Source organism: Thermobia domestica, chromosome 9 (genome assembly GCF_964235325.1).
Source record: "Thermobia domestica chromosome 9, izTheDome1.hap1.1, whole genome shotgun sequence".
Lineage (NCBI taxonomy): Eukaryota > Metazoa > Arthropoda > Insecta > Zygentoma > Lepismatidae > Thermobia > Thermobia domestica.
Window position 1 is genome coordinate 56,281,293 of NC_137462.1, and position 15,700 is coordinate 56,296,992.

At 35.2% G+C, this 15,700-nt stretch overlaps 1 protein-coding gene across 9 annotated transcripts in view; it reads left to right on the forward strand.

Moving 5' to 3' along the window:
- Positions 1–15,700, forward strand: part of LOC145694669 (uncharacterized) — a 508,204-nt gene that overhangs the window by 318,216 nt on the left and 174,288 nt on the right. For 2 of the 9 annotated variants that reach the window (XM_081771152.1, XM_081771148.1), the window contains exon 7: positions 12,200–14,961. The exons of 4 other annotated variants lie outside the window; for them this stretch is intronic. In XM_081771152.1, the coding sequence (XP_081627278.1) occupies positions 12,200–13,001 (802 nt within the window). In that variant the 3' untranslated portion in view covers positions 13,002–14,961. Of the gene's footprint in view, positions 1–1,474; positions 3,710–11,646; positions 11,711–12,199; positions 14,962–15,700 lie in introns of those variants that run through there. 3 more of the 9 variants (XM_081771150.1, XM_081771156.1, XM_081771158.1) reach the window with 3 other exon arrangements.

Consider the following 15,700-nt stretch of genomic DNA (forward strand, 5'->3'; position numbering starts at 1 on the left):
CCTTTCTTTCAACTTTTTCCCCCTCTGGACCCCCCCTGTTTTTACGCAGAGATCTGAAAAAAATCTGATAAATACTACTAGGTGGACTGAATGTTTATGCACAATTTCAATCTTCTAGGTGCACAAGTAAGCCCGCCAAAAAAAAAAAAAAAAAAAAAACACCGACCATGTCCCATTTTTCTCTATATAGAAGTACATTTTTTTAAAATTCCCTGAGACATCCCTAATTACCCTAGGATAATAATTCGACTGTCATTCTCTTCAGAATGGAACTGCCTTTCAGACGATATGACTCACGTGTCCCCATCATGTATGTGAGGCAGGAAAATCCTGAAAAGCGGGATTTTTGGGGTAAAAATATCCCTTTTTTCAACCCTTTGCGCCTCTGGTTCCCCCCCCCCGTTTTAACACAGAAATCGGGAAAAATCTGGTAAGTACTACTCGGTGGAGTGAATGTTTGTGCAAAATTTCAATCTTCTACGTGAAAAAAATAAGCCCGCCAAAAAATAATGAACATAGGCTTCATAAGGGAATATATATATATTTCAAAATTATGACGTCATCACCTCCTATGTCTAGACGCAGGACGGTCTGAAACCATACGTAATGTCTTCTACAATGCCTCTGGACTTGAAAAAAAAAACGGACGAAAAAGCTTAAATAGAAGAGAAATAACGCAATGTACCATAGGATCCCCAAAGGGATAATAGTATTGTAATACCTATGTAAATACACAGCAAACAATTCAGTTATTCACCTTGCATTATATCTTTATTGAGTTCACTAGTTTAATTGACAATGTTATGTGGGACACAATGGTAGTGTGGCACTGATAAAGTGGTATTATTCCTACTTCGATCCTGACTATCACAGTTTGTGGTGGGCAGCATCGTCCACCGTGGCTTTTCCCGTTCCGTTCCACATTTTCAGGTCACCAAATACATTTCACAGTTATCCATTTTCATTACTCATTTGTGTCTTTTGGCCTAGATGTCTTAAACGTGAGATAAATTAAAGATTTCGTTTCAACATAGCATGTTTGACTTTGAAATATATATCTTTATTTTTTCATCGCTTGTAGTTAATTTACGTCACTGTACTGTTACCTATATTTCCGTTGTATATGGTATTAACACATTTTTATGTTTCTTATGAAACTTACTTAGAACGAACTTAATACAGGAAACTATTAGAGTATACAATACGCAACAAAATAAACAATATAAGTAATTTAAAATGAAAGAGAGGGTGTAAGTATCAGTGAAAAACTGAATAAAAGGTATTGAATATTATACAGCTCTAGTACGTTTATTAAAATTTCTAATTGTGATCCGACACAATTAAATGTACGGTCTATTGAAAACAAGATGCTAATAAGGTATTATGTTTAGTGAATAATAGAGTTGCTTTACGTATACTTTCTCTCTTTGTTGTAATAAATATGATTATACAGAAGTCTCTCTTGTTATTTCAGAATTAAAGTCCAAAACCTAAAACTATGTAACAAGACTTGTACTATATGTGGAGAGAAGTTTAGTCTAGTTAAATACCGTCGAGATCATATGTTGAAGAAGCATAATGTCGGGGAATATAAGTGCCCACAATGTTCTAAACTTTTCAGCCAATTTTGGTGTCTGCAAAAACATTTAATAATACACTCAAAAACACGTTCCAAAGATTGCCCATGCAAAATTTGTGACAAATTGTTTTTCGATAAGCAGCAACGAAACATACATATTCGTGTTGTTCATAAAAAGGACGAGAATAGTGTGAACTGTGAATTGTGTAATAAAAAGATACTAAGGATCAAGTTGAAGGATCATATGGAAATGCATGCAGAAAATGTAAAGTATAGTTGTCCTGAATGTGATGAGAAGTTTGTTTCAAGAACGAAATTGTATAGCCATAAAAGAGCTCATAATCCAACTTTCATCTGTTGTAAAGTTTGTGGTAAATTGGTGAAGAAACTAAGTTTGACACAACATATGAAGAGCCACAATAAATCAGAACAGTGTGAACTTTGTGGTGCACAATTTGCCAACAGTATTACACTTAAACTACACATGACAACCCACACAGGTGAACAACCATTTGTATGTGAGATTTGTGGTCGTAAATTTGCGCGTCACAACAATCTGCGAACGCATTTGAAACTTCATGCCGGAGTGCGTAAATTTGTGTGTGACTTATGTGGGAAGAGATTTGCTCAGAAATGGAATATGCAAACCCACATGAGGTCATGTGAGAAGAATTCTTCTGTAGCACAGACGTCTTGATAGTTTAAACACTTTTCTAATCGTCAGTTATGTTTAGAATACTGTATATGACACATGTTTATTTTGTTTCTTTCAGTTTTACTAGTTACTGGCACAAGTACGGTAGGGAAGCATAATATTAGGTTTGATTAATATTACAGAAAAACGAAACATTTATCAGTAGAAAGGTTTTCAGTAATTGATTTTGGTGGTACAGAATTGAAATGAAATATTTGAGTTTTACGTCCCACGGTTATGCCGGTTAGGCTAAAGGAGACGGTGATGATGAGTAATGAATGAAATGGTGGAATGAAGAAAGTGGGAGGAAACGGGAGAACCGCGAGAAAACCCACGCACACGGTGTTTGTCCACCACAAAGTTCACTTGGCGGGGGCTGGGATTGAACCCGCGACCCCAAGCACCAGAGCCATCACAGTCCGAAAGACCGCCTCCCTAACCTTCCAAAACCGTCACTTCTGGTAATTAGTAATAATAACGATTTAAAAACAATAAGAAAGGAAGTCGGCCAACTAACAGTACACGCACTATTTCTACATTCACAGATGGAATGAAGAAAAGCTTTGTCAGAATGGTCGAATGCTGGTTGAATCCCGAACTTCCCGATAGAAGCACAAAAGCTAATCACCAGTCATGTTTGTTGTGCAGTTGTATTTAGCTTAACTTAAATATATTCTGTAGTCCTTTTTTGGGGGGAAGGGGGAGTTCCGTAATGATATGTTGAATCCCTCTTGTTAAAAATTCAGAAAACTTGAGGATTGGGTAAACCGTGATGGTGGTTGTATAAAACTTAACTGTAGAATTTCAAGAATATACAGAACCAAAAGCTCTAGATGTGCAGCCTTTAAGTGTATCATATAAAACTAAGCATTTCTCTTATGTTTTATTTTAACTTTATTTTGTTTCAAAAAGAGGGTATGGAATATTCCTCGCTTCATTTTTCATCGCTTGTAGTTAATTTACGTCACTGTACTGTTACCTATATTTCCGTTGTATATGGTATTAACACATTTTTATGTTTCTTATGAAACTTACTTAGAACAATTCATCGCTTGTTGACGATGTTCAAGAAAATAAAATATGTTCAATTAAACTTTCGGGTAGAGCCTAATTTGACGGTACCATTCCGATATTTGCCTAGTGGGAGAGGAAAAACTTGGGTGGCTGGCAGCTGGGATCGAACCTTCTACCTCCCGAATACTAAGCCAACACTCTACCATTTTTTAAAATTTTAAATAACTATTTATTCTCTTAAAGTTAACATTAAGAAAAGATATAGAAAAACAAACCGCAAAAATACAATTGTACAATTATATATAATAATGCTTACCGTAATTTTAACATAAAAAGAAAACTGTACGTATTGGAATTGTGTAAACATAAAGAAAATCTGCTTTATGAGATTAAGTCAATGTCTTCTTTAGAAATATAAAAAGAAAAAACCGAGATGAGATTATATTTATTTAGAAATGCTTAAAGGAGTTACCTGTACTCATAAACAGCCTTTATATAAAGAGAAAAAAATTTGTTTTTATCTTTGGTGATCAGTGTAGCATTGAACCATGTCCGCTTTACATAATGATGGAGTATAATTCAGTGTTCTAAATATTGCCCACAATCAGAACAGTCCCACTCGCCCCTCCCCCACTCACACACACACACATACACCATTTCACATATATTTCTGAGTCATGAATTGTCTTTAACAGGTCTTTCTTGGTACATAACATTTTATAAAAGTTCACACAAGTGTAATCAAAGTTTATTCTTGAAATTAAGACAGATCTTAAAGTTTCGATTGGAGATTAGACTTTTCACTTGTCCAAAATAATATTCAGGATGGAGAACACTCGCTCTGTCGGCGCATTGGTTCCGGACAAATACAGGAGAAACTCGCCGGGTTTGATGAAATTTGAGTAAAATATTTCGTTACTTTTAAAGTGGGAGATAATTTCCATCCAGCGCTCATCTGATGTTTTCGCTGACTTCCACTCATCCAACTTATCAAGTGTGACAAACTGTTTTATGCACACAAATTCATCATACAGCGCACATTCATTAATCCTGAATGAAGGCAGAAGGAAGTAGAGGTTTCTATGCAGAGGTGTTTAAAGGAAGTTTACAGTCTTTTCTATTCCTTCCCACCTAAGAACAGCTGTAAGATTTATACAGGTGAAATATTGCAGATTTTCGTAAGGTTCAATCTTCTTGTTCAAACAATCTTGTCCAGTTTGATAAAATACATGTGCGCGTATTGGCGAAAACTTGTGAACTTCGGACTGAATTCCTTCTAACTTACCAAGTATTGTTCTTACTGATGGCGAGAGAAGCAATCTTCAGACTTAGAAAAATGGATGCCTGGTTGTGAACGACAAATAACCAAGCCTATTACAAAGTGTTTTTGAAAAATAACTTCATGATAAATGGACAGTTATTTTGAGACTGAAAATACGACTTAAATGCCTCAAACATTTTTAGTAGGCGCTCCACAGCAGGAAAAAGGGCGACGAGCCATCTTGTTTTGCTGTATCCTAAGATATTTTCGTATTCCTGTTCGACAAATTGACAATATTCCTTTAACCTTTCTACTCGGACGGTGTATAAATAGAAATAAGAATAGATTTTGGAAACGATGTCCTCGATATCAACTGGAAGCATGTCAGCAGCAGTTATGAATAATGTGATCTGAATACCCAATACCGAGTACATTATGGCCGAAGTTCTCTTTCAGTTTCTTCAACACGTTGTTAACTCCTTTCCTAGATACGCCTCTAAAATAACAGTTGGTGTTACCAGCACAAAGAGCAACAGTTTTCTCACTTTCATGGATATTTTTGAAACATTTGATTAAGTATGTACTCACAATATCAGCTGTTTCCCAGGTAATGATTTAACTTCCAATGGTTTTACGTGTATACCTTTTCCACTGTCAAAATATTTCATTAGTACTCGAAAGATTTTATTGTTTTTATGGATTGATGCATCCGTCATGACTGAGATGAAGCTCAATTTTTGTATGTCGGATTCAAGTTCCGATAATGCACAGGGTGTTAACAAATTCATCACGATGGCCTCGGTTTTAGCGCGCGCAACTAAATTTTGACTTATAACTTAATGTACAGTGTGGTACGCGAACGTACCTTTTGTGGCAGCTAATTTGAACTCCTTTTTAACGAAACTCTTACTTCTAAAAAAGTGATATCAATGAGGAACTGGAAACTTTAGCACACGCAGCATTTTTGTGCTTTATACTATTCACATGTTGTTTAATGTCTTACCGTCCACCATGAATAATATTGAATGTGAAGAACATATGTTACAGTGTACGTCAGCATCAGAAATAGTTCTCTTCAGAATGTTTTTTTTTTTTTTTTTTTTTGTTTCTGGAGATCATCGTTAAAAACACACGTTTTGGTGCCATCACTGACACTTCAAATAACTCGTCAGTTGTATGATCCCGATAATTTTCCTACATATCACAGCACGGGTAAATTAAGAAACACAGAGAACGAAAAGTAACTCGTTCTCAACACGAAATTTCCAATGAAAAGGAGGAATTAATTGCAATGGCATTTATTCCTTTGATCGATATTTTCTGATTACCACGTTTGTTTTTCATCCTATAATAATCAGCAACAGTTGCTTACTGTCAAATGTCACTTGAAAGCGGTACACAGTTCGGTGTTTTTTTTTTTTTTTATAAAAGTGGCTAGTGTTGTATTAAAATTTTGTTTTGTTGTTGTTGCTTCGTTTTATTCTGGGAAGCTTTAAAAGCGAAAGTTAAAAAAAAAGTATGAACGTTCTTTTTCTAATTTACAGTATTTTCTTTACAAAGAAAACAACGTGTTTCAATGAATGTTTAAAAATTCGGGACACTCTTGCGTTCCAACTGCAGTGAAAAAAGTCGGGACAGGGGTTAAAAAGAAACGACTGTCCCAGCTAAATCTGGACGTCTGGTAGCCTTAGTAATACACCATACGTAAAACGTTTAATTGTAAACAGCCCCTTATTCGTACAAATTTATGCAGGAATTTTGTTAAACGCTCTTGTTATATGTTGAATATTCGATATCCACTTTCATTGTTCGTCAATTTTTACAGGTAAATAGTTCTGATTAGTAACTTCGTTAATTGGATTACAGTTATGTTAAATTTAAAACCAAAGAGTTTTGTTAAAGGTAATACCTTGTTTGCAATATTGTTTTACATTATTTAAAATTATTTCCGCATTTGTATAAGTTTCCTTTCCCATCTTTTACCTACGATAGTTAATGTGGTATCATAAGCAAATAATTGAGTATAGCCATCGATTTTTAAATTGTGCAAACAATTTAGATAAATTATAAAGAAAATTAGGCTGAATAATGCTCTTTGTGGTACTTCGTAGTTAACCTTTATAAACTCACTCGTGACATTTCCAATTTTGACAGCTTGTAATATGTTACTTAAATAACTATAAATAACCCCAAGAAAATAGGCGGGTTACGCGCTCAACAAGAAGTAGGCGTAGGGAGCAACAGCCAACGAACATCCTACGCACTTACCACATTAGCATTTGTCTCGCTGAGTCACTGTCATGGTTTCATGTTTCGTGCACGTTTTGAAGTTTGCTACATTTAGATTACATCATATTTTAATTTCTGTGATTTGTGATTCCCTGTGACTGCTTGTGTCTTTGATTTGTGTTTACTTTATTTCCATTTATGTGCAAGTAATAATGTTTTTTTAAAAATTTTATTTCTTGTGTCGTGGTAGTGGTTATATAAATATATTATGGATGAGCGTCCCGATCCGTCAACTGGGTGTGTAACGCCGAAGAAAGAAAGAAAGAAAGAAAGAAGAAAAAAACTGACGAAAATGTAAGAAGAAATATTGATTGATTAATATATTAAGAACTGACGGATGAAGCCTGTGGGATAGGTGTTTTACGAATAAATTGTGAAATTAAAAGTGATAAACATTTTCATTCTAATAAGAAAATGCAAGTCGAACAAAACCGCTACAAAGTTTGATGACTTTGAAAAGGATGTCGTGAGACGAACTGTTCACGAAATGTACGATAGCAGTGAGTTTCCTACCGCAGAAAAGCTTCGTATTCGCCTTCAACAAAAGATAAACTTTTCATGGTCGTTCACATCTATATACCGAATTTTGCACAAGTTAGGGTATAGGTGTAAGAAGTGCAACGGTACTCAACGTTTCCTAATGGAAAAAGTGATATTGTGGCACACAAAGCTAGATTTCTTCGAAAGATGCACCATCATCCTCAAAACCAAGACACAAGACCAAGGATTTATTTGGATGAAACAATGATTAACCAGAATCATACTAAAGCTCACATTTGGCAAGCATGAGTGGACTTAATGTCTCGCTTGGAAAAGGTGGTAAGCTAGTTATTTGTCACGCTGGAGAGGCTAAATTTCAATTTACTGATAGTGTAAATTGATTTTTAGGTCGAAGAAAGGAGGTAATGGAGATTACCACAGCGATGTGAACACGGCAATATTTAAGGCGTGGTTTGTTCAACTATTAAATAGTCTCGAAGAGGGTTGTGTCATTATAATGGATAATGCAAAATACCATTCAGCGCTAACTGAACAAAAAATGCACATCAACCGACAAATCAGAGATCATCCAGGGGCTAAAAAAAAATATCTCCCACTCAGATAGAGAAACAAGGGCGAGCTATTGTTGAAAGTCGTCGAAAATATGCCAGCGGAAAAAACATTTGAGCTCGACGAAATCGCTCTCTGGTAGGTCAGGAAGTTAGAGACACCTTTTCTTCCACTGTCAATACAGCCCTGTTGATCTGATCTGGGCAAAAGTGAAGGGAGGAGTAGCTAAACGAAACAATACATTTAAATTAAAAGACAGAGAAAATAACCCATGACGTTTTGGATTCGGTGAGAAGTGATTGGGAGAAACGCGTAGCCCATGCCGAAATGCTGCAAGAGAAGGGTTATTTACGTGAATGTTCAAGGGATAGGATTCTTCAACCAGTTGTTATCAACTGGAATGAGGACTCCAGTAGCAGTGACGACAGCTCCTCGCACTTTGACCATGGAGAAGAAGAGATAAGTGACTTTGAGGATTGAGAAATTCGGTTAGTTTTAATATTTTAAAATTCTTTATTTCGAGTTGCTCCGTTATGATAAAATGAACTGTCTATTAGTTAGAATGACAGATTCGGAGCTTCAACTGAAGACCAATGGATTGCAAGGCAAACGGTCTTCTGCGCTCGATTATTCAACGTATTTGTACTGATAATTTAATGTCGCAAACTATCTCATCAGCTATGTGAATCTGAATAAAGTACTTTCAATGAAGATAAAAATTAACGAATACCTTTTTAATTTATGGAAGATTTGAGCAAGAAGTTTCACTGTACACTAGATTGATTTACATAATATTGAAACTTGGTTACGGCAGACCGTGAGCTTTGAGCTGTGGCTAGCTAAAGTGTTGTCGTCTGCTTACTGCTCCAACAGGTGCGTGAGAAGGAGGTGATACATAAGAAGGGAGGCTTGACAACAGCGAGCTGTAAAATACGCGCACACGCACCTATTTTTGTGGAATGTACTTTAGTGAACCATGAGAGTGCTACATCTCTTACTTCGTGATGTTCTAATTTAGTTAACAGAATATTATGTCACTTCTATGGTCCTCATTTTATAGCCTGTATATTGTATCGAACTTCAAGTATTTGCAGATATCCGTTTCCTGTTCTTTCCCTTCCGAGAGACGTTTATGGTTTAGTTAGTGCTCACTTGTACCATAATCTCGATTATGAGTATCCAGTATTGAAGTACAGACGTGTTCAAATTATTAGACTCACTCTCAAAAAATGCAAAGTTGATGTAGGAGTCCTAATTTCAGAGTTCTAGAACATTTAATTTAATGGTTAAACCACCAATATAGGATCCTTCATTTGTTTACTATACAGTTGAAGTGGTGATATCACCGTTGAACAGCAGATGGCATTCGCATGGGAAGGAAATTCTGAAAGTGGTGGTTCAGTTGTAGATAGCTATTGTGGTTCCTATCAGCAAGTTACAGTTTGCGGTGTTGTGGGTGCTGTCGTAAGAAGTTACGACATTCAAAGCATTCAACAGTTCGAATGGGCTAGTTTAAAATGATCGCGATGTGTTTCGTGTATCAATCTTTTATTCCGTGAAGTCCTGTAATCGCAGCATAGTGGGAAAAGCAAAGGACCTTTGTGCGCGTAATGTGGAAGTTAACAAAATACTTCTGGAGGAAGGAAGATATACACGGCGATGCATTACCAGTAGAGTTGGGATAGAACAAAAATTTGTGAGTAGAACCTCTGTCGGAATGAACAAGAGCCAAAATAGGGTTGGGAAGTGTGGGCGAAACCCGAAGCTATCCCTAAGAGGTATCAAAAACTAAAAAGATTCGCTATGGGAAACAGAAGTGCAAGTTCTAAGAGACTTAGCATAAAAATGGCTGAGCATGGCGCAGACATTTGGCCTGAAAGTGTTTCGAAGGATTCTTTATGTCGAAGGAATAAAAGCACGCGGTCAAGAAAGAAAACAAAAATTAGAGTCTACTCCAATCACGGCAAAGAAGCGCCTCGAATGGGCACGAGACCCAGAATACTGGACTTCTGACGATTGGAGAATAGTGTTTCAGTGATGAATCATGTGTCTTCGTGTCTGATGAGTGTTAACAATATGTGCGACGTCGACCTGGGAGGAATTCAAGTTGGTATGTCTTTAATAAACCGTGAAGCATCCTACTTCAGTCATGGTCTGGGGTGTGATCTCTGTCTTCGGGCCTGGAAGACTGTATATAGTAGAGGGGAAAATGAAGCATGAGCAATATCTGCAAGTTCTTCATGAAGAACTGCTTTCCCAGACTGCAGTCTGGTTTCGTGACGTACAATTCATCTTTATGCATGATGGAGCCCCATGCCACCGGGCCAAAGCTGTGACAAAATTCTTCGAGAACAACGAAATTAGTATCTAACGTGGCTGGGCACTAGTCCTGATATGAACCAATTGAAAATCTTTGGTGCTTCACGAAGAAAAAGCTAAAGAAGAAGCACATTACAACCAAACATTAGTTGATCGAGGAAATCAACAATTTGTGGTATCGTGATGCTGAATTGAAGGAAAAATGTGCTAAACTCGTACATAGGATGTCACAAAGGATAAAAGACTTAATAAAGAATAAGGGATTTCATAGAAAATATTAATCTTTGTGTGAGAAATAATTTTTTTGTAAGTATTCCATTTCACTTTTTGTTTCCAATTTGGATATACAAACTTTATAGTAATTATATTTGAATGTCACGTAAAACGTATAGATTATGCATAATTGTTAGAAAGAGCTCAATCTAATAAATGAACTAGATCCATATGAAAGAACACTTCTCGTAGTCTTCCACATCACAGGTAGTATCCATAATACTTAATGAAGTGTTGTATATCCTGGCTAATCTCTGTAAGTTAGTTCTTCGAAGCACACTCTATCCTATATTCTGAAAGTTTTGGTTTTCAAAATAGAATATGGGCCAGATCAAGCCTCAATCTTATCGTCGAATTACACTGAAAAGAAAGAAAAAATCGAATAATCTCAGCTCGTCGGAATCGTATTCATCTTAACAGTTACTATCTTCTGCAGCTACATAAAACTGATTTCTGTTGTCAATTAAATCTTCAGAATACCTTGCTACGTTTAAGTAATTGAGCCATTAATCAACATAATGAGAGGCATTCATTCCCTATTAACTTTTAATGCAGATAATTCCTTCGATAATGTTTGACATAATGAATTAACATTCCAAATGCATTTTCATCACCTACGAGTGGCTTATATTCGCCTTATATTTCGTATAACAGCTTGCACCACATGCACTTGTCAACAATGACACATGCCATCAATGTCACAGTCTTACTTCAAAAAGGTACTCCAAATCGTATCCATGAAAGGGGAACAACTTTACGTTTTGCGTGCTGACATTACATTTCTTACTTCTACAGTAATGTACAAAAGATTCATCACATCTCTTTAGAAAGTACTTAAATAGAAATAACTCTCTTTATTATGAAACAAAATTTAATTTGTCTTCTTGGAAATGTGTAGAAAAAGAAAAGAGATTCTTCTAAAGAAATCATTATAAAATAAAAACGAAGCGAATCACAATTTTAAAAATGTAAATCTAAACAGAAACAAGCCACAGAATCATCAGGTATTTTGTGTTAGTGATTTATATATGCACACACTTTTACCAAGTAGTGAAATTTCAAATCATCTTGGTAGAGTAGCTGTTAGAGTATAACATTAAATTCCAACACTTTTTCTATGATTATAAGTTCAAGTCTCATAATCTTCTCTAAAACTTTTCTTTTCAGATGTTTTCCAAATGTGAAAGAAAATATTTCAGTTATTCACTTTCATTAATCCTTCGTGTCTTTTAGCCTGGAGGTCTTAAACTTCAGGTATTAAATTAAAGATTTCGTTTCAGCGTAGTTTATATGACTCTGAAATTTATAACTTTATTTTTTCATCTTCTGTGGTTACTTTACGTCACCTTACCTATATTTTCCGTTGTATATAGTATTAACACATTTTTATGTCAGTTATGAAACTTATTTAGAACAAAGTTAATCCAGGAAACACTTAGACTATTCAATATGCGATAAGATAAACAATATAAGTAATTTGAAATGAAATAAAGGGTGCAAGTGTCAGTAAAAAAACGAATAAAAAATATTGATTATTATACAGCTCTAGTAAGTTTGTTTTAAATTTCCAATTCTGATCCGAAACAAGTAGATGCACGGTCTGTTGAAAACAAGATCCTAACAAGGTATTACGTTTAGTGAATAATAGAATAGCTTTATGTATACATTCTCTTTCTGTTGTAGTAAATATGATTATACACTAGTGTTTATTATTTTTCAGATTTAAGGACCAAAACCCAAAAGTATGTAACAAGACTTGTACTATATGTGGAGAGAAGTTTCAGTATGCTAAATATCGTCGGGATCATATGTTGAAGAAGCATAATGTCGGGGAATATAAGTGCCCACAGTGTCCTAAACTTTTCAGCGAATTTTCTCGTCTGCAATATCATTTAATAATACACTCAAAAACACGTTCCAAAGATTGTCCATGCGAAATTTGTGACAAATTGTTTTTCGATAAGAATCAACGAAACATACATATTCGTGTTGTTCATAAAAAGGACGAGAATAGTGTGAACTGTGAATTGTGTAATAAAAAGATACTAAGGATCTTCTTGAAGGACCATATGGAAACACATGCAGAAAATGTAAAGTATAGTTGTCTTGAATGTGATGAGAAGTTTGTTTCAAGAATGAAATTGTACCGTCATAAAAAAACTCATAATCCTACTTTCATCTGTTGTAAAGTTTGTGGTAAATTGGTGAAGAAACGAAGTTTGACGCAACATATGAAGAGCCACAATAAATCAGAAGAGTGTGAACTTTGTGGTGCACAATTTGCCAGCAGTATTGCACTTAAACTACACATGACAACCCACACAGGTGAACAACCATTTGTATGTGAGATTTGTGGTCGTAAATTTGCGCGTCACAACAATCTGCGAACGCATTTGAAACTTCATGCTGGAGTGCGTAAATTTGTGTGTGACTTATGTGGGAAGAGATTTGCTCAGAAATGGAATATGCGAACCCACATGAAGTCATGTGAGAAGAATTCTTCTGTAGCACAGACGTCTTGATAGTTTAAACACTTTTGTAATCGTCAGTTACGTTTAGAATACTGTATATGACACATGATTATTTTGTTTCTTCAGTTTTACTAGTTACTGGCACAAGTACGGTAGGGAAGCATAATATTAGGTTATAATGGTATTAAGAGGTCAGTGTACGAGATTTAATGGTAAGTGGGTCTAAAAATACGGATTCGAACCTTGGGCCTTTAAAATGAGGAAACCACTTTACGACATTATTCAATTTCATAGATAAAAAATTTACGAATTTAAATACTGGCAAGATAAAAGAAATTCTCTCCCGCGGTCACAGGATCCGGGCGTTATAATAAATTAGACATTGGCCGTGTGCCCACCATCACTGTCAAGTCAGGCTGTGGACAACATCATCAATACCTGTAACAAATACATAAAATAGGATCCATATGCTAGTTTAACACCAGATGAGTAATGAGATACAAAATAAATGTTTGGTTTGATCTACTTCAGCGATACTATACCTTGCTCACATCCTTGGTTAAATTAAATACTCATTTAAGTTGGTATTTTTGACCGCTAAGGAGAAAACACAACTTATTGAATACACATTATTATTATTATTATTATTATTATTTTCACTTTCAAGAAAAATAACAAGAATTGTAGGCAAACTTTGTATTAATACTCACTTTCACTACACATATCACATATAGCTTTAAAACAACACAATAATATTTTCAAAGGATTGATAATACTTCACTCAAAACTAAACTGGCCCTTTCATAACGCGGTTGCGAGACGACGTCGTTAACGCGCACGACATTCGTGATCGGCAGATGTGGTGATTTGAACAACGATGAAAGTTCAGTACAGGTAGGCCTATTTCACTTCCATTAGGCTGCAAGGGATTGCGAATTGTTAATTTTCATTATATTGTTTTGTTGTTTTCATCGTTTACTGATAGATGAAAATGTTATGATTTGTTCGGTTAGATTTGAGTGTTATGTTGCTCAAATCATCTTATATTGTTTTTTTGGTAATTTAAACACTAAAACTTTAGGTACTTCAGTGGTCTTCGTAGAGACAGAAACTTAGTACACTCGACTCACATGACGAATAGCAGGATTCTCTCGCGCCTCTTTTCATGCGTCACATAGTTGCCAGTTAACAGCGCAAGAATACACTAGCAGACTGAAATATAGTTCCTAGAAAACATTAAGTTTTTGCTTCATTATATTACTAATGAGGTATAATGGATAATCCATAGCTTAATTAAAACCATATTGAAGATATTGACAATCCCAATAAATCATGAACTTAATGATTATTGGTAGATTTTACATTATTACGTAAAATCTGTCATCATCATATGAGTTTTGCTGCGTGGGCGTTCAACACAAGGGTAGCAAAATTCCTCACCTAATATAGGCTGACGGGAGGAAGCAAGACTGTCTGGAAAAGTGAGGCACCTTTTGGGTGACAAATTCCTGAGCATTGTTCTCCTCCAAATGTTAGCTGGTTGCGTTTGATTTCTAAGCAGGGGCGTCATTTCAGACTTTGCTTGGGAGGGGCAAGAGCACCAGTGACATAAGAATCTCACGTTTGGTATTAGTGTATTAGTAGACAATCTACTAAAGCATATGTAATCCTCAAACTCTTGGGGTGGGGCAATTGCCCCCTCCTGCCCTCCCTAAATGACGCTCCTGTTTCTAAGAATCGGAGTTCAGGAAATACGAGGGTTGATTTAAAAGTTCATTCCAATCTATATCGTTACAAGGTTTAATTAATATTACAGAAAAACGAAACATTTATCAGTAGAAAGGTTTTTAGTAATTGGTTTTGGTGGTACAGTTTCGGAACTTGAACTGATAATTACTTTTTGTGATGTTATTAAAAGAATGAACTAATTGTATGGATCAGTTCCTAAAATACGTCAAGTAATTGTAGCTTCTTTATATTGTGCTTAATTAAATCTTTAATTACAATTTAAGTATAATTTTTGAATATATTATAGTCCTAATTCTTTATCAAATGTTAGTGTAATTTCAATTGGAAAGCAGTGTATTTGCTTATTAGGCTGACTTTCGGAAGACCTGTTGTGTCTATTCCAAAATCTCCAATAGACAAGAAATAAAATAAAATTGCACGAGATAGAAGCTGGAAATTACTTATTATATCATCATCATTAAAATACGCGATTACACCATCTTTTTATTAGCGTCAAACGACAAACACTACATTAGTTGTAGGCGACTCATCACATGTTTCCAGGAGAAATATGTAATTACGCGAAATTAGCAGTGAGTAAAAATTGTTATGACTTCTACATACATTTTGTCTATCGGTCACGAAAATCATGAGAAAGTCACGAAATCAGAAAACGGTCATGAAAGTCAAGAAATTTAGCTCTTGAGTAATTAGTTTTTTTATTTGTACAAATATAAGTATGGATTGTAAAAGTTTGTTATATAAAATGTCAAAATTCATCACAAAAAAGAATGTATGGTCGGCTTTAGACGCTACCAAATCGCAAGTAAAGCACGCTTCTATCGCATGCATGAAAATACGGCCAAATTCCCACCCAAATTTTGTCTTGAAAATGTGAAATTTTATTGTTTGGTAAAGGTAACTAAAAAATCACGAAATTTTATTTTGGAATTATAGTAGACATTCTGTCATAGGAATTGTGATTTTTCAGGCCTAAACTTACTAAATTTTTCATGCTTAAA